Source organism: Gymnodraco acuticeps, unplaced genomic scaffold, assembly GCF_902827175.1.
Source record: "Gymnodraco acuticeps unplaced genomic scaffold, fGymAcu1.1, whole genome shotgun sequence".
NCBI classification, from domain to species: domain Eukaryota; kingdom Metazoa; phylum Chordata; class Actinopteri; order Perciformes; family Bathydraconidae; genus Gymnodraco; species Gymnodraco acuticeps.
In genome coordinates this window covers 2,082,093-2,101,225 of record NW_022990125.1, presented here as the reverse complement: position 1 = coordinate 2,101,225, position 19,133 = coordinate 2,082,093, and the positions used below count along the sequence as shown (strand labels likewise).

General features: G+C 42.0%; 1 protein-coding gene across 1 annotated transcript; it reads left to right on the top strand.

Moving 5' to 3' along the window:
- Positions 1–18,424, top strand: cnot6l (CCR4-NOT transcription complex, subunit 6-like; the record flags this gene model as incomplete). The annotated part of the gene is given in 13 exon segments (XM_034216679.1): positions 1–122; positions 1,383–1,423; positions 1,425–1,570; positions 2,831–2,916; positions 3,309–3,398; positions 3,567–3,635; positions 4,831–4,988; positions 6,073–6,227; positions 8,409–8,560; positions 10,922–11,005; positions 14,111–14,338; positions 14,611–14,813; positions 15,524–18,424. Coding segments are annotated over 13 exon segments (1,746 nt in total). The 3' UTR covers positions 15,746–18,424.
- Between the last annotated feature and the right edge of the window lie 709 nt (positions 18,425–19,133).

Here is a 19,133-nt window from a genome sequence, read left to right as displayed (position 1 = left end):
ATTGATAGGTATGCCAAAGGAAAAATATGATCCTCCAGATCCCCGCAGATGTTACACCATCATGCCAGCGGAGGAGGTGGCCAATGGGAAGAAGTCTTACTGGGCCGAGCTCGAGATTTCTGGTCAGTCTTACTATGTTTCTCTGAAACTGCTCCCATACAAAGAAATCCCAATGTGCTAACACAGACAAACCGAAGGAAGAGGTAGCTCCTACTTTAAGAATCTAGTTTTCTTCGCGCTTGAATATCTAACAGTTGCATGCGCTTTTATTGTTATTAAGACACTTTTTATCCCACTCACTCTGTATTCAGTGTCTTCAGATGCTGCATGTTTTTCAGTTTGTAGGATTTGGAAGATTCAAATGTGTGGTGTTGCAGGTCAATCAACAGAAAATAAGTTGAAATTACAGTCTACTTATCATTTGAGTGATTTATTAGCAAAATGCCTTGTTTTTTCATTTTCTGATATTTTTAAGAAAATGTATCTATCTGCTGAAGAAAAACATTCAGCAGACGAGTCAAGGATAAGAATAACAGTTGCAGCCTACTGAACGCAAAAATAGATTTTCTTACGAGGATGTTGTTGTTTAAATGATTCTTGGTTAAGATCAAATCAAGTTTTATTTATATAGCACATTTTTAAAACGATTTTTGGTCGTGCCAAAGTGCTGTACATACAATAAAAACACTTTACAATAAAACACTTTTTACAACAAAATACAACAGCAAAAAAAACATTTAAACCCCCCCCCCCCCCCCCACAGGGAGATGTCAGGAGTCGTGCTCCGCTCTGACTAGAAGGCCAGAGAGAAGAAGTGTAGATTTAAAAACCCCTAGGGTCTGGGCCCTAATAATTTCAATTATTTTGACTCCCAAACCTTTTAAAAGGACCACAGGGCATCCTGGTTTGGATGACAACAGCTGAATGAATGTAGAACAGGAAGAGGAGTATTAATGGTGGACAAACTGTTCTTGGTTGGTTAAAAGTCAATACAAATGCAGATCAGGTTCCTGCTTTATGTTATTTGAACTTTTATCTCATTAAATAGGTTTAATTCAGTATTTATATCTTCACTAAAGAGTTCTCTGCTATAGTCTGGTTTCAGTGTCTCACAATGCTCTTGGTTCTGTTTCACGTGGTTTTCTATGATTAAAAAAAAAAAAGTCTATTTGGGCTGAACAACTGAATGTAGTTATTGTTTCTGCATGAAAATAAATGAAAGGGTTTGAGACTATACAGATATGCCGCAGTTCGGTCAATTTCAGTATGTCGAAGTGTGTTTTGTTCGATTTATCACACAGCTAAAAATCTGTGTTTCTTTTTGAGTTCTGGAAATAATATCCACTTTTGAAGACAGTCCGTTCCCCTGTTTGCCTTTGCAGGACGGGTGAGGAGCCTGAGCCCCTCGTTATGGACCCTCACCCCACCTGACGGCATTGCACATCAACGACAACAACCTGAGCCGCATCCCCCCCGACATCTCCAATCTGTCCCACCTGGTGTTCCTGAACCTGTCGTCCAACAAGCTCCGCAGTCTGCCCGCTGAGCTGGGCAACATGGTCTCTCTCAGGTAGACATCACTGACAGCTGACTGACACATGGAACAGAAAAGTTAACCTGCCATTATGCTTTGTTGCAGAGCTTTTAAAGGTCACCTATTATGCAAAATCCACGTTTTCCTGTCTTGTATACATCAACATGTGTCCCCTCTGTGGAAAGAATTCTGAAGGTTTCAGGAAAAAAGATTCTCTCTCTTTTTGTCCTGATCCATTTATATAAAAACCTGTCTGAAAATGAGCTGATCAGATTTTGGCCACTTTGTGATCATAATGTTTTTTTGGCTTGTGTAATCACCAACCAAGGTTACAACCCCCCCCCATCTAAAGTAACAGACAGAGAATCAGCACTTTTGAAACAGAGGGGATTATGGGATGCTACAATGATCTGTTTGGTATTTGGAGCCAGACACTTCAGAGACATGTTTTGTATATATCTGAAAGCTATAATATATTGATGAAAAAGAGTATAATAGGGGACCTTTAAGAATGGCTGAATATTCTGCGATAGGGCTGGAAGATAAGGATGAAATCTCCGTATTCATTATGTCATTTTAAATGTCAGTATGGGTTTATGATGTAAACTTTGTGGAAGTTCAATTGATGACACATTTTCCGATTTTGAAATACATTAGGATCTGTGTTTTTTAATCATATGAATTGAATACCTTACAAAGCAGGGTTCTTGATCATTATTATTAGGTAGTTATGAAGGTGTATTAGCTTCGGATAAACTTCAGGACAATAACAGTGGATTTCTCCACTTTAATTACATACAGGCGGTTCCCTTAGTGGCTGAGATTAACATTAATCCAAAAATATTTGTCTTTTATGACCGACTTGTGTGAACACTAAATATCTAAATGTCGTTTAATTATGTGCCCGCTCTATCAAGCAACCCTATTCTGTAATTATTCATTCATTTAGTTTTTGGTTATGATAAATATACCAGGGACAGGACACTTTTACACAAAGGACCAAATCTTTCTAATGACTGTAGGGGATTAATTCAAGGGATTATGTGCGAAAAAAGCCCAAATCAAAGAACAAAAGTGATCAGAGGCATGTGACATTGCTCAAACCTCAGAGATAAAAAGGAAGATAATGATTTTAGCGAGTGGGAGTAGTTATCCCACAGGGACTAATTTAGGAAAACGTGATGGATGTTTTGACAGCAGTGATGATACATCAAAGACAAGGAATTACTGCATTGTTAAGACAAAGTTGTGAAAGACAGAAATCAAAAAGGTAAATGATGTCTTGTTTTCTTGCAGGGAATTGCTTTTGAACAACAATCTTTTACGAGTTCTGCCTTATGAACTCGGGAGGCTTTTCCAGTTACAAACCTTGGGGCTAAAAGGTGAGGCTTTTTATTTGTATTATATTCAGTACATTGCAATTGATATTGCAATTGCGAATGATTCGTGACATTGTGCCATTGATGATTTTAGCATCATAGTTCTCATTGTCACTGAAATGTATTAAATGATTATGTTGTGTTTTTTTAAGCAAACAAAAAAATCTGTTTTGTTAAGTCTAAAGAACATGATTTGTAGACCAGGATGTCTCTGAAGCTTCAAATTACTTCATTCAATATCAAATGATATTTGAACACATAGTTAGCCAAATAGTATTCTTCCTGCAGTTTGAGTCCATATTAAAGTTTGGATAAAATGTAGATCGGTCATTATTTCTTTACAGTACTTTCCTAGAACGTATTGTCAGGTAGTTTATGATATGATTGATTTGCAGGAAACCCTTTGTCCCAAGACATCCTCAATCTGTACCAGGAGTCGGACGGAACCAGGAAGCTTTTGAACTACATGCTCGACAATCTAGCAGGTAAACAGCTGCTCCTCCTCACCACCCGGCTACTAGAACTCATGCATATTTAACCTGCAGTTAATTGTAAACCTGAGCAGGTGTGAGATAGCAGGTACACCATTGTGTTTGTCACAGACAGTGAGCACTCATACCTCCCCCCCCCCCCCCCCCCCTCACCTTCTACAGTGCACCCAGAGCAGCTCCCACAAAGACCGTGGATCACTCTGAAAGAGCGGGACCAGGTGAGCCCCTCAGGTACGTTCAGCGGGGTTAAAGGGGCCCTATTATGCTTTTTGGGGTTTTCCATTTCCTGTTTCTTTGAGTTGCCAAGAAGGAATAAACACACTTTTAGAGCGGCTTTTTAAGTATTTAAAAAAAATAGTTTTACGTGTTGGGGCTGCTCCAGAGTTTGAGTGGAACCAAAAAATAGAGAAACATAATATTTGTGTCATACCTTCCTTATACTACAGTATATACTGTAGGTACCTGGAAATGTTCTTTTACACTTTATTTTACTATGTTTTACTATTTCGTTTTATATATAATTTGTAAGTAATGAGCTGCAGCTTTTGCTTAATAAGCTTAACAGGCCATAAACAGACCTGCAACCATTCGAGTTGCAGGTCTGTTTATTTATAAAACATGTTTTGTGAGGTCACAGTGACCTTGACCTTTGTCTTCTACATTTTTACTAGGTCATCCTTGAGTCGAAGTAGATGTTTTCTGCTAATCTGAAAATAATTCCCTCAAGGAATTTCTGAGATATCACGTTTAATAAGCAAAAAACTGAAGGACAGACAAGACAAGATCTGTCTAGAGCACATGTGTCAAACTCAAGGCCCGGGGGCCAAATCAGGCCCTTGGTGGATTTAATTTCGGCCCGCAGGATAATTTCTAATTACTATTAGATCTGGCCCGCCGGTATATTGCACGCACAGCTTCACTCAATCCTGAGGAGTTCCTCAGCTCAGAGCCTGAGCCCAAACATTGATCAACTTTCACCCAAGATGAGATGCCAAGTATCTGGCTTGAGCTAGCATCACAGAGCAGCACACTGAGTTTCAATGGATGTTTCCTTCTGCACTTTGTTTCTTGAGGGCATGTTTGTTTTTCTCTTTGAGGGAAATTGTTTTTTTGAAGCTGTTGTTGGCCTGTGGAAAAATGTAATCATAAGAAATGACTCCGGAGAAGCTGCAGATAGAGCCATAAGAAATGAATGCAACTGATTATTTAATGTTGTTTTTATAGGCAATCATTTAAGCTTTGTTAGTTCCAGGTTTAATATCTGCAATAAGTTCATTTCAATAAGTTCTGCAATAAACATTGAAACAGTCCGGCCCTCGACGAGTACCGATTTTTTTATTTTGGCCCACTGTGTATTTGAGTTTGACACCCCTGGTCTCGAGTCTATATTCTAGACGATAGTCATTCTTTAAATGTTTGTCTACAGCTGCGTTCACGGTCATGTGCTACAACGTTCTGTGCGACAAGTACGCCACCCGACAGCTGTACGGCTACTGTCCCTCCTGGGCCCTCAACTGGGAGTACCGAAAGAAAGGCATCATGGAGGAAATCACCAGCTGCGACGCTGACATCATCAGCCTGCAGGTGAATGAAGCAGACGTTGCTTCAATGATTTTCCAGAGAAAAAGGAACAAATCAGACGATAATATGATTTGTTTTCAAAAAAGCAAAACTATGTGTCTTAGAAGAGCATGTTGAATGGGTTTGTTATTATTTCTCAATTCTATGTATTCGTTCATTAGGTACCAGAGTAAGAGTTGGTCTGAGCTGCAACTATTGTAGTATTTGATTTAAAAGAAGTATGAAAATATATATATATGGAGAGATGCATTTTATTTACGCAAAGTATGGCTGTGGCTGCGGGGGCTGCCATTAAATATGCAGGAATGTTGTCATAAACTTAAGTATTGTACACATTGCCACTAGAGGGTGTCAGGGGTTCACCAAACTCTACGATTTTAATGTTTTGGAATTATCTGACCAAAATTCTTAAAAATGAGAACCAAAAATCTGGACCTGCTGATGATGCTTCAGGAAAACACAAAAGGATCCCCAAAAGAATAAAGATGTATCAGTGACCTTGGATGTCTGGATACAATTGGATTGAGATTCATCTAGTAGTTGTTACAATATTTCAAAGTGAAGGACCACACAACTTTTTAAAGTATTAATTCCTGCAAACTATTCAACTTGTCAACTCTAGTGATTAACTTTCCTTGAAACTATATTTGTTATAATCATTTCCACTTGTGGACATTTGTGAATATCAGAGATTATGAATTTTCAATATATTATACAACTTCACTTTACAATAATTGATGGTATTTTGGGGCCAGATGTATTTGAAACCACATTATTTGGCTATTTAAAAATGCAATTCGGAAATGCAAGGTTCCCTTAAACTAATACTACTATTGTTATAAAAAATCAAATAAAAAAACGACGTTTTTTCATGTTGAATATTCACGAAAAAAAGCTTGAGTTTACAAGTAGAATTAAAAACAAATTCAATAATCCTAACACGATTTTGGTTCCTTTGTGAAAAGGAAAATATGCCCCCCCCCCCCCTCCTGACTCCAGGCCGTTTATATTTGGCTAGTGCTCACTCCTCTACACATGCGTTTCATTGACTCTTTTAGGTGACATTTCTTGCCCTGTGTGTCTGCAGGAGGTGGAGACAGAGCAGTACTACACCATGTTCCTGGAAACACTAAAGGAGCGCGGCTACGATGGATACTTCTGCCCGAAGTCTCGTGCCAAACTGGTTTCTGAACAGGAGCGGAAACACGTGGACGGCTGCGCTGTGTTCTATAAGACCGAGAAGTGAGTTCACAGAATATGCTTTATTCAATATATGTATATAAATGTGTAGATTTTGATATCCAAGATTTCTTTCTGCGTTAAATCCATTTTAAAATGACTCACCACATTTTTGGTCTGACTGGATACAGTCAGTTGTGTGAGAGGACTACTCAATTGTATGAATGGACTTTGATTCTTGAAGTTAGATGAAAAGATACTACTGAGCAACTGTTCATGAGGTATAAAAGAAATCAGCAGCCATCCGTTAAAGAAACTGGAAGTTTGAGTGCAGATTTAAAAAGAAACAGTTTCATGTATCAGTGTTACATGCACAATAATGCCCATAAAAGCTGTAATTAAAGGCCCTTTGCACACCATTTACATGCACAAAAACCTATGTAACATACTACATGTATGTACAATCTGCTTCTGCTCTTTAACAGGCAACTTGTTGCTTTAGCAAAGCTCTTCTCCAAACTTCACAATGGAAATATAAGGTTATTCTGGGGTCAGTACTGTTTGAATTTTATCAGGGAAAATCTGCAGATTACTAAGGACTGACAGAACCCAGGTAAAACCTCCTAAATCCCACCACTGAGTAGAAAGCAGAGGCCCCCCAAACAATGGACAAACTAGATATATAGAGCCTAATTGCATTAATGTGGTTGAATAATGATCTCGGGTCTAGTTCTGAAAGTCTTTCTGGGCCAAAACTTTAACTTTGAATAATCAGTGTTTCCCCTAGGATGGAGTCATAGCAGCGGTGCTAAGGCACGTGGGCCCAGCATAATGTGAGTGCGGAGCGCGTGGAATTTTTTTGTGTGTGCGCGTGCGAAGTGCGCCCCGCCAATTTGTTTCTATGTGTCTGCCAGCACAAGAAAGGCTCTTGAGGCCTAGTACCAGGGCCGGTTCTAGCCAATTTGCTGCCCTTGGCGAGATTTTAGGCGAGATTTTATATATAAAGAATAAATGAAAAATCTCTACAAAAGACAAATACACTACAAAAACAGAAACTTATTGATATAGGTCATATACGTCAAAATGGCTTCAAATGTATTCAGTATTTTATGAACATGTTTTAATTGGGGGGTGGACGTCACATCCTCTAGGGGGGTCCGGGGGTATGTTTGAACATTTTAAAGTAAAATGCTTCAATCTGGTGCACTTTGAGCACGCAATTACTAGAGACCTGATCTAGGGGGTACAACTCTAAAACACCCATATGAAAATTACATTTTAATAATCAAATAAGTATGTGAACATAACCAATAACCTACCATAGCCAATAACAAATAAATGTAACTTATTTTATTTTTGTTGTTCATTTATATCTTATTTTACCAGTTAACATTTATTAATTTATGCATATTTTTGTATCTCACCAACTTTAAACGATATTTTTGGTTTACTGTCCTATAGTATACATTGGAATGATTTCAAATCTGTTTTTATTTATCCTAATAATTATAATGGAGTGCCTTGGAAATATGTGTTTACATAATTTGTAAACACATATTTGTTTGAGACCCACTGAGATAACTTAGACTAAAATTAACACTCAGAGAGTCCTTTACCTCACTGAGCCTCTCAGTCTGACAGGAGAGCTCTCCTCCACCATGGTTGTAGAAACATCTACTTCTTATATCCGTTAGCGCAGCTAGCACCAGATTCTAATAACAACAGCGCCGGTACCGGTGCGCTCTCTCTCTCCCTCTCTCGCTCCCACGCTCGCACTTTGGCTGTGAGCTGCGGGCGCCTGATAAGCCAACATCCCCCACTTTCATCACTAAGTGCCTATGTCAAAAATCGGCCCTGCCAGTACATACAGTGGCAATGTCTCAAGATTTAGCAAAAATACACCTTTATTGAACATACAGTAACACAAATACTACAAATCCACATAACAAACAATCAAAAACGAAAAAGTGTCGCCACTTATTATAATTTAAATATATTTTTTAAAAGTAAAAAGCGCCGCCGCTATTTGTATATAGGGAAAACACTGATGATACATTTAGTGTTTTAATCTCGGACAAAAAAACTGTTATTGTTGAAGGAAACGGGGAACATTAATAAAACAGCTGATTTAATGCTTTCAAATGGTATTGTATGAAATAAGGCAAGCACATTTTACATCTGAAAGCAGGAGACTTTACACTGAATACTTTCAATATTAATGCTGCTTTATGGATACTCCTGCAGGTTTACTTTGCTCGAGAAACACACTGTGGAGTTCAACCAGGTGGCCATGGCCAACTCTGAGGGCTCCGAGGTCATGCTGAACCGCGTGATGACCAAAGACAACATCGGGGTGGCCGTCCTGCTCGAGGTCAACAAGGACATGTTCTCCGATGGTAAGAACCACTTTTAAAAAAACAAATAATTTGACATAAATATCCCTAGGCCACACTTTTTAGGCCTGCAAGTCGTCCAACTTCACAGAAACATCCCATTTTTGCCCACCGGGGGAGTAAAGAAGTATTTTTTGTGTTTACCAATTAATGTCAAATATATTTTTTTAATTTAACATGTCATAACAAGTTCACAGAGCTCAAGGAGACATCTTCATTGCTTTTCTTGTTCAACAGTCCACCACCCAAATACAGCAAATCCTGATCCTTATAACTGAATACACAAGTAATCAATACAGTTAATCCACTTATTGACCTTCAGACATTTGTAGCTTAAGTTAAACCGTTTTTAAAAGTGTTTTTTTGTTTTGTAACATTGATACAAGGATCCAGGGTTTAGCTTTAGCAAAAGTAGTGTAGCCAAAAATACATCTATATTGTTGCAGTCACCTTATGATCAACAATCTGACAATATTTGTTCTAAATAAATAAAAGTAACATGGGAAAATCTGCAATGACTTTGCCACAAGGTGTCAACGTCGACATTACATGTCCTTCAATGGATTGATATGGGATGAGAAATCACTTTTATATGTAAATATGTGTAAAGAATTTATTTTAGTTGAATAAACATTTCATGTTTTTCATGTGAGCCTACCTGAATGCGTGCGCAGGCCCACAGTATATAAGGTGGCTACACCCCCCGACCGTCATCCTTTTTCTCTTCAGCGAGCAGCAACAACTGAAGCTAAACGTGAGAAGATAGATAGAAGAAAGTGAAAGAATGGACTCACCACTCCTCGAACATCGGCCTTGCCCTACATGCCCGGGCTTAATTGCGGGCGCTGATCCCCACCGCTGGTGCTTCGAGTGTTTGGGGCCCGACCACACGGTGGAGGGCAGCAAACATTCTCCGTCCTGCAGTGCCTGTCGTGCGCTCCCGCGGCTCAGATGCCAACATCGCCTGGAACACTTCCAGGCGCATTATGTCTCGCCGGACGAGGCGCAGGACCAGGTGGAGCTCAAGGTGGTCGTAATGGAGGACCAGGAGGTGGCCGAGGAGGTGCCGTCCGACGGGCTGGGCGGCCCCCGTTTGTCAAGGAGGAAAAAGACGAGGACTTCTCGTTGTCTGTGCTTCTGGGTCCGGCGTCCACGAGGGTCCACCGCGCAAGATCTGCCCATCAGGATTTTCCCGCTGGTGATGGCCATGGATGCGGAGCGTGTGGGTCTACCGCTCCCCCCCTCCGCTACCACCCAAACCGGTGAGCCGCCTCCGTCAGGGGTTTTATGGCCCGGTTCAGCCAGCCCAGCCGGCCTTTGTTTCGCCCCCGTTTGCCAGATATCTGGCAGTGTGTGGAGGCAACATGGCGGCACCCTCTGAGGACGAGGGCTCCGGTGGCGGGCATGGCGGATTTGCTCAGGGTGCACGGCCGCACGGACACAGCGTGTCCCAGTGTGCCCCCCCTCGATGAGAGCCTGGCGGCCCATCTGCTCCCACAGGCAGCAGGTTGGGCGGAGGGGAGAAGACCGCTGCCTCGTGACCGTGAAACGCTGGAGTATCTTGATATTCCGACTCGGGGCACAGCTGGCGGCGGCGGCCAATAATCTGGGCGTGTTAGGGGTCTCGCTGGTCACCCCTCAGCAGGAAGCCCCCGCCTCCCCGTCTCAGGAAGACCGGAGTGATTATTCGGACCGCTGCATCGGGCAGATTAATAATCTGGTCCATGGTGTAGCCGCCGCAGCTGGCTGTGTGATGTCCCTGGCCACAGTGGGATCACGCCACGTTTGGTTAGGACTCAAGGCGCTCTCCAGGAAGGACCGTGATGATCTCCTTGGAGCCCCCGTATCCACGGAAGGGCTCTTCGGATCGATCACCTCTGTCACGCAGCACTTCAGCCGCTTGGAGGAGGAAAGAGCGCAGCTCAGCCGTATGCTGCATGTAGAGTGCACGGCTGCCATTAGGCGCACTGAACAGCTGTTTGTTTTGTTTGGGGATGGTGTGGCTGGAAAAGCTCTCTCCAAGAGGCGCCTGACAGGAGGATGGCTCTACGAGTGCATTGCACATGCTTATGGACGGGCGGGGAGAGCCCTCCCCCCTGGGGTCCGTGCACACTCTACACGGGCTGTGGCTGTGTCAACAGCCTTATTCAGCGGCGTGAGTGTAGAAGATATATGCACGGCGGCGTCTTGCTCTGCGCCAGGCCCCTTCATAAAGTTTTATCTCTTGGACATGTCTGGCTCCTTCTCGTCGTCTGTGCTTGCCAGGGCAACACATGACTTGTGAGAGGGGGGGGGGCTGTGGGTCAGTAGGTATCTGACCCCCCGTGGACATAATGTGCTTATGTTTTTTTCCATGCTCCTTAGGGACCCGGGAAACATGGTGCGCAGTAAGCCCCATACAGGGCTGGAGGACTCTCCCCACTATCGTACATGCACACTCTACACGAGGTAAGCGTGTGTGAGTGTGCCTTATCCAAGCTGCGGCCCTGACTTCTCCAAGGTTACAACCGGATGGGAGGAAGTGGGGGTGTGGTGGATGTTCGCCAAAGCCGGTCAGGGGCAGTGTGATGGGTCGATGTTGTTGGACGACAGGGCGGTTATGCATCGGGGCTCCACCCACTGTACCCATAGAGTCCAGTAGAGGGCGGAGCCTGTGTGATATATAACGGGGGGTTGTGTATTGTAACCCTAGTTATATAAGCACAGGCGTCCACCTGGGGGCCCTGTCTTTCCTATGCCACTCGCTGAAGAGGGTGTAGGATGACGGTCGGGGGGCGTAGCCGCCTTATATACTGTGGGCCTGCGCGCGCATTCAGGTAGGCTCTCCCCGATTGGCCGGCTACGTTTATGCAACTCAGTATGTGAATGCACGCATAGCATGATAGAGAGTAGTACCCATAGAGTCCAGTAGAGGGCGCCGCCTGTGCTTATATAACTAGGATTACAATACGTAACCATACTTGCCAACCCTCCCGATTTTCGCGGTAGACTCCCGATTTCATTGCCCTCTCCCGGTTTCCTCCCGGGATCATATTTCTCCCGATTTCTGACAAAATCAGATTTACTCAGGACTGTTTCCACTTCGACTTTAATACAGCTACAACATTGTTTGGTTTCCATGGTAGCGCGTCTCTTTAGCAGAATCCACAACACGACCGTCTGCTCAATCCTTTCCTATAAAATACAGGTCCAGCCCACACATATCAATCAATGTTTATTTATATAGCCCAATATCACAAATGTTACATTTGTCTCAGTGGACTTCACAGTTTGTACAGAATATCAGTATGACAATACGACACCCTCTGTCCTTAGACCCTCACATCGTACAAGGAAAAACTTCCGGAGAAAACCCACAGTTTAAAGGGAAAAATGGGAGAAACCTCAGGGAGAGCAACAGAGGAGGGATCCCTCTCCCAGGACGGACAGACGTGCAATAGATGCCGTGTGTAAATTGAAAAGATAATTTATTTGAAACATAGGTAGTCCAAATGTTTGGAAATGCATGTGTGTATAATAGGAAGATGAATCCACGAGGATATCCATCCAGGACCTATGATCCAGGACCACACCCACGACTCAAGATCCGGGGCTCGCGATGCAGGACACAGGACCGCAGGATCATCCATGACTCCGGATCCCAGCGTATATAGACACCAAAAAGAAAGAAATTTGGGGAAGCTGGGTTAATCGGAACATGAGAGTACACAGGTACAGACAGAGAGAAGGAAGAAGTAAGGTGTCCCCCGACAAACTAAGCCTATATCAGCAAAACTAGGGGCTGAATCTAATCAGCCCTAACTATAAGCTTTATCAAAAAGGAAGGTCTTAAGCGCACTCTTAAAAATGGATAGGGTGTCTGCCGCCCGAACACAAACTGGAAGCTGATTCCACAAATGTGGAGCTTGATAAGAAAAGGCTCTGGCTCCCATTGTACTTTTAGAGACTCTAGGAACAACCAACAACCCTGCATTCTTGGAACGCAATGCCCTAGTAGGACAGTAGGGTATAATGAGTTATTTAAGGTAAGATGGCGCCTGCCCATTAAGGGCTTTGTAGGCGAGAAGAAGAATTTTAAATTCTATCCTGTGTTCTATAGGGAGCCAGTGTAAGGCAACCAGAACAGGAGTAATGTGGTCCCTTTTCCTAACTGGTTAGTACACGAGCTGCAGCATTTTGAATCAGCTGAAGCGACTTGACTGACTTCTTGGTACACCCTGATAATAAGGAGTTACAATAATCCAGCCTTGAAGTAACAAATGCATGGACTAGTTTCTCTGCATCGTTTTGAGGCAAGATATGCCTGATTTTTGCAATGTTACGTAGATGGAAGTAGGCGGTCCTTGAAATTGATTTTATGTGGGCGTTAAAGGATAAATCCTGATCAAATATAACACCAAGATTCCTTACAGTCTCACTGGAGGCCAAATTAATGCCATCCATAGTTAGTATATCTTTAGATAATTTGTTTCGTAGATTCTTCGGGGCAAGTACAATAACTCGTGTCGTGTTTAACATCAAAAAGTTTAAGGTCATCCACGTTTTTAAGTCCTTGAGGCAGTCTTGAATTTTATTTAGATGATTAATTTCATCAGGCTTGATTGATAAATATAGTTGAGTATCATCTGCATAACAATGAACATTTACAGAATTATTCCTTATAATATTGCCTAACGGAAGCATATATAATGTGAACAAAATAGGTCCGAGCACTGAGCCCTGTGGCACTCCATGGCTAACTTTGGTTTGCGTGGAAGATTCATCGTTGACACGTACAAACTGAGAGCGTTCAGATAGATAGGACCTAAACCAGCCTAAAGCAGTTACCTGTATGCCAACTAAGTGCTCTAGTCTTTGCAATAAGATATCATGGTCGATAGTATCAAATGCAGCACTGAGATCGAGCAAAACAAGAATAGAGACAAGTCCCTTGTCAGAGGCTATTAGAATGTCATTTGTGACTTTAACCAGAGCTGTCTCTGTGCTATGATGTGTTCTAAAGCCAGACTGAAAATCTTCAAATAAATCATTGTTTTTTAAGTAATCACACAATTGTTTTGCGACTGCTTTCTCAAGAATTTTTGAGAGGAACGGAAGATTAGAAATAGGTCTATAGTTGGCTAAAACCTCTGGATCGAGGTATACATATGCTCCATCAAGGATGGTGCTACAGGATGCAAGGCAGTGCACTTACCACTACAATAAGCATGTTAATGTTAATCTCATACAGCTCCGGCGATGATCCACTAGCACCCCCCGCGGTGGTTTTGAAATGCTCCAGATTTCTGAGGTCTCAAGGTTGGCAAGTATGTACGTAACCCCCGTTCTTCCTTTTTAATGGTTTTATTTTTACAGTGAGAGTAATTCTGAGTTTCTAAAGTTGGATCAGCGCTCTGTGCTTTAGTGTAACCAAACTCGCCATAATAAGACCATGTTAGGGTTTTTTAGGGGGGGTTTCTACATACAAATGTGACTGTTGAAAGTTGAATTTAATTCCACAGTTTTTTCACTCCTTAAAAGTCTTCATAATCCAATGTTCTCCTCTGTTTTCAGGCGTGAAGGTGCCACAGGAGAGGCAGCTGATCCTGGTGGCCAACGCCCACATGCACTGGGACCCCGAGTACTCGGACGTCAAGTTGATCCAAACCATGATGTTCCTGTCGGAGCTGAAGAGCATCGCTGAAAGGGCTTCGAGCTCCATGGCGACCGGTTCGCCCGCCTCCGACCCGTCCTCCATCCCCATCGTCCTGTGTGCTGACCTCAACTCGCTGCCCGACTCCGGTACGACTGTCACTCTTACCTCGGTTCAGTATTGTTCTGCTTGGATATTACAAGTCTATGTTTTGTGTGAAAGTGACCAATTTGGACAACAAATCCAGAAATGTGTCCAGCATTGAGCGAGCAAGCTGCAGCTGCTACACCGTCGGCAATATAATCCTTTGGGCAATCGTCCTCCGTCACAGTTTTTATCCAAATATATAGATATTTGCTTGATTACTGTGGTACTCCTTTTGAAATAAAAAGTTTAAACGTTACCTTTTTCAATAAACCAGGTGTGGTGGAATTCCTGAGCAACGGAGGAGTGGCCGACAACCACAAGGACTTCAAGGAGCTACGCTACAATGAATGTCTGACCAACTTCAACTGCAACGGCAAGAACGGCAACTCAGACGGAAGCATCACACACAGCTTCCAGCTGAAGAGCGCCTACGACAGCAATCTGATGCCTTACACCAACTACACATATGACTTTAAGGTACCGTCTGCCTGAGAGCTTGAACAGCTAATTGGATTTTCATTTTCCAATGTAGGCTGCACAGTGGTAGACTTCTAGATGTATTTCTCCTTTAGCTACAAGCGGCCATTGGTCTGGTAGATTCAGTTATGTTGAAAGTTCTGTTTTCGTTGAGTATTTTTGTTATGGGATGAAAAACCCTGAACATTGCTCTGTCTGAGCCATTACCTTCACTACAGTGCTATTTGTTCAGTTAGTCTTGTGGTTACCGCTTTGGTTTCTAATGACGCATGCAGGCAACTGTCGCACATTCCCTTACATTTCCTCGAGTTGTTTCATCAGAAGCAATGGACTTCCCCCTTATTCAAAACCTTAAACCAGGACTTCACTGATCACTCATTTACATTTATGTCTGTAAATAAATGAAAAATCCAAACACATTTCTCTTTTACTATAAACCGAGGGCAGTGAGTGGAGATTGAATTTCCTTCACACAGATCAAGGCTAGCTATTTTCCCCTGTTGTCAATATTAGCATCTTATTATTTGCATGCATTCTGAATAAGAGTAAATATATTAGTTCAATACAAATTCAAGAAAAAGCGTTTTATTCTAATGTGTGGTCTGAAGTATCCAAAGTATTCAGTCTCAGTGTACAGAGTCTTTTTCATCACACATGGGAACATATTGCCCCCACCCCCCTTAAACTCATATCACATGTTGTCTTTGCAGGGTGTGATCGACTACATCTTCTTCTCAAAGACCCACATGAGTGTCCTAGGCCTGATGGGGCCTCTGGACAGCCAGTGGCTCGTCGACAACAGCATCACCGGCTGCCCCCACCCCCACATCCCCTCGGACCACTTCTCCCTGCTGGCCCAGCTGGAGCTGCACCCCCCCCTGCACCACCCGCTCACCCCCCTCAACGGGCTGCACCTGCCGGTTCACAGGTAGTGCTGCCTGAGAGAGCCTCCCCTTCAGAACACTGCCCCCCTCCCCCTTCTGTACAGATTACTGCTGATGTTAAAACTCTGACACCATCCGACCCGAGACACACTTCTAAAGGAGTGAAGTATTTGCCCGTTTGTTGCTCCTCTTTGTGTTTTTGCACACTGTAAATGTTTGTTTTATCTCATGTTCTCCTCTTGGAAAGGCTTCATACCAAATGTTGGGCTTGGGATGAGGTTGCTATGGTAAACCCCAATGTCAATTGTTTTTTTTGCCTTATATAATACCTGCTTGTAGATTCTGCTCCTACAACAAGAACCCTTTAACTTAAACTACCCACTTTTTAAAGAAGCACTCAACAAATGTCAACAGATTTGACATTTGACAGAAGTTTTTAGAGTAAAAAGACAACATATTACTAATGCTGCACCACACGTATGATGTGTGGAAGTCACAGTATATAGAACGAGAACCTGCGATCACTCCTTAATAAACTGACATGTTTTTTAACAGAAAGAGAAACACTATAAACTGAAAGTTGTAAATGTTTACAAGGAGGTGAAAGCTTTGTTTACAGCAGCCGTTTTTGTAAACAGAGGTCTATATATTTTTTAATGTGATCAGCAGAGAAATGCCAAAATACTTATTTCAATAAAATGTGGAGAAAATTAAAATGTACAATGTTAACAAGTACTGATTGGACATTTTTAAAGTACTATGGTGCTATGTGAATGCATCTTAGTTTCTACATTCACTTCTATGATTTTTTTTCCTTCTATAATACTTGAACCTCCCTTTTATCATTGCTAAATATTATAGTCGCAGAGGTATTATTTGAAAACAGTGAGTTCCTTGCAGCATGATGAAGTAATACAATTTGTTCAGTCAAAGTTAGAGCTCAAATCCCAAATAATTATAAACATTGCAAACAAATTAGCCCCCTACTCTTTAACAAAAATTGTTTAAGACATTACATATATTTAAACACAATCCTGACCAACAATATACTTCATTCAAACACTTACTGTCTTAAAAGAGTCCCATATCCCCTCACCTGACTGGTTAAAGATTCCCCCTAAAATTAGTGACTTATGCTCTTTCCACAAAGAGAAACATTTATTTCATTGTGCAAGAGAAAGAAAAAAAAACTTCCTGAGAAGGATCTTCCAATTATTCCTGACCGGGAGCCGAATGTATTTCCCAGAAGATCACCATGAGATTGGTTGTTGCCAGATTCCTGTTGACGTTGTGTTTCTGTCAGATTATTAGAACTACTAGCCCTTTTATGTAAATTGTAACTCAGGGCTATGCTATGCATCCAACATTACCTCTCAAACTGAACACTCAGAGTCCTGTCATAAGAGCAAAACCAAACAGGAAGCTATTGGTTTGAAATAGTTTATAAAGCACAGGTAATATATGTACTTGCATACATATATGTTGTCAAAAAAAATCTCACACTGCTGCTGCATTTTCTCAAGTTTTTAAAAATCATAACTTGAGTTTTCACAAGGTGCAAAAAAAAAATTCAGATAAATACGTTTTATTGAATGTGAGATGATGGGATAAAGATAGCAAGGGTAGGACTGGGTATCAATACTGATGCAGTAACTGATTTTCAGTACCAATACAAGAATTACTTCAATATTTGAAGTAATTCCCAAATGTTGAGTGTTGACTGGTGACATGAGGTAATTAGGGTTAGGGCAGGGCAGCAAACAAAAACAATCTTTCTTTTTCACTTTATTTAATTTCTTCCTGCACAATTGGAGTAAGATGCTTCTGCAATCTAAGCAGACAAGCACTTTGATTGAGACATGCAGCAGGTGGCAGCACAGGGACATGCAGGGCCTTGTATTAGACGAACACCAGCAGAAAATGTTGGGACCATTGATCTCAACACAATCAGACAAACCCTAAATAAAACTCAAGTCTTTTGATTTAAATCAGCAATAATTTGACTAAAGAATTGGTAAAAGTTAACAATTCTGGTCAGACATTTGATGCCAGCTTTCATTGATTAACATCTCTCGATATCGATTGATACAAAAGGAAGTATTGAGGTTTGATACCCAGCCCTACCCATGCAGAAGGACTGATCTCACACCGAGGTGTCCTTTAAACTGTGATGTTTTGAAATGGAATTAGTTAAATAAGTCAAAAGAATTTGCTCATTTTGGGATAAATTATGTAACCTAAGCTTTATAGCGCAGACAGATGAGTTCACCCGGCGTGGACGGGCAGTATCAGCTTTGCTTCATTTGCACATGATTTGATGCTCACGCTTAAGGATACTCCTATACTTGTGAGCATTTCGAGGCCTATACTTCACTCCTAAATTCAACTGATCTTTTCTGATTTTGTACAACAGCTGTTCATAAATGAAATTGCATTTCATTACGGGTGTCTTTCACATCTGTTAAGGTAATGTACCCTTCTCAGATTAAGGGGCACACAAATCAAAGATGTACCTGGTGTTAAACCTTTTTTTTCTTTGCTCGGTGTACTTGTGTGAATACCACCTCCATACTGTGGAGACAACACTGGTCTTTGTCAAACTTTGTTTTTAAACTACGGGCATTTTTTGTCTCAAACAAACATGCAGTCTCTCAATTGGTACTTTGTACAACTCAGTATTACCACGTTTTTGAGAAAAAAAGATAAATGTTCTAGGTTTTAAAAGCAGTTTGTCTTGATGGTTTTTATTTCTCCACTACACATCTTAACTATCCACTCAAAGCTTTTCACGCTCTGAGATGATGCTCAATTATTGTCTCCTCTTTCACATCTGTTTTCACACACATCCGGAGCCACCTTTTTCACAATAATATCCAACTATCATTATCTAAAAGCATTTGCCCTGTATATTTTATGCCTTTAAACCGCAACTCGCATACTTTTTCTACAAACAATGTGCATAGTTTGTACAATTTCTCCCAAAGCAGCACTGCCCACGAGACCAAAACACTCAGATTACCGTCCGTCCATCCATCCATCCATCAACCAGACATCCGTCCGTCCATCAACCAGACATCCGTCCGTCCGTCCGTCCGTCCATCCATCCATCCATCCATCCATCCATCCGTCCATCATCCATCCATCCATCCATCCATCCATCCATCCATCCATCCACCAGACGTCCATCCATCCATCCATCCATCCATCCACCAGACGTCCATCCGTCCGTCCGTCCGTCTGTCCATCCATCCATCCATCCATCCATCAACCAGATGTCCATCCATCCGTCCATCCATCCATCCATCCGTCCGTCCGTCTGTCCATCCGTCCATCCATCCATCCATCAACCAGACATCCGTCCGTCCATCCATCCATCAACCAGACATCCGTCCATCCGTCCGTCCATCCATTAACCAGACATCCATCCGTCCCTTCG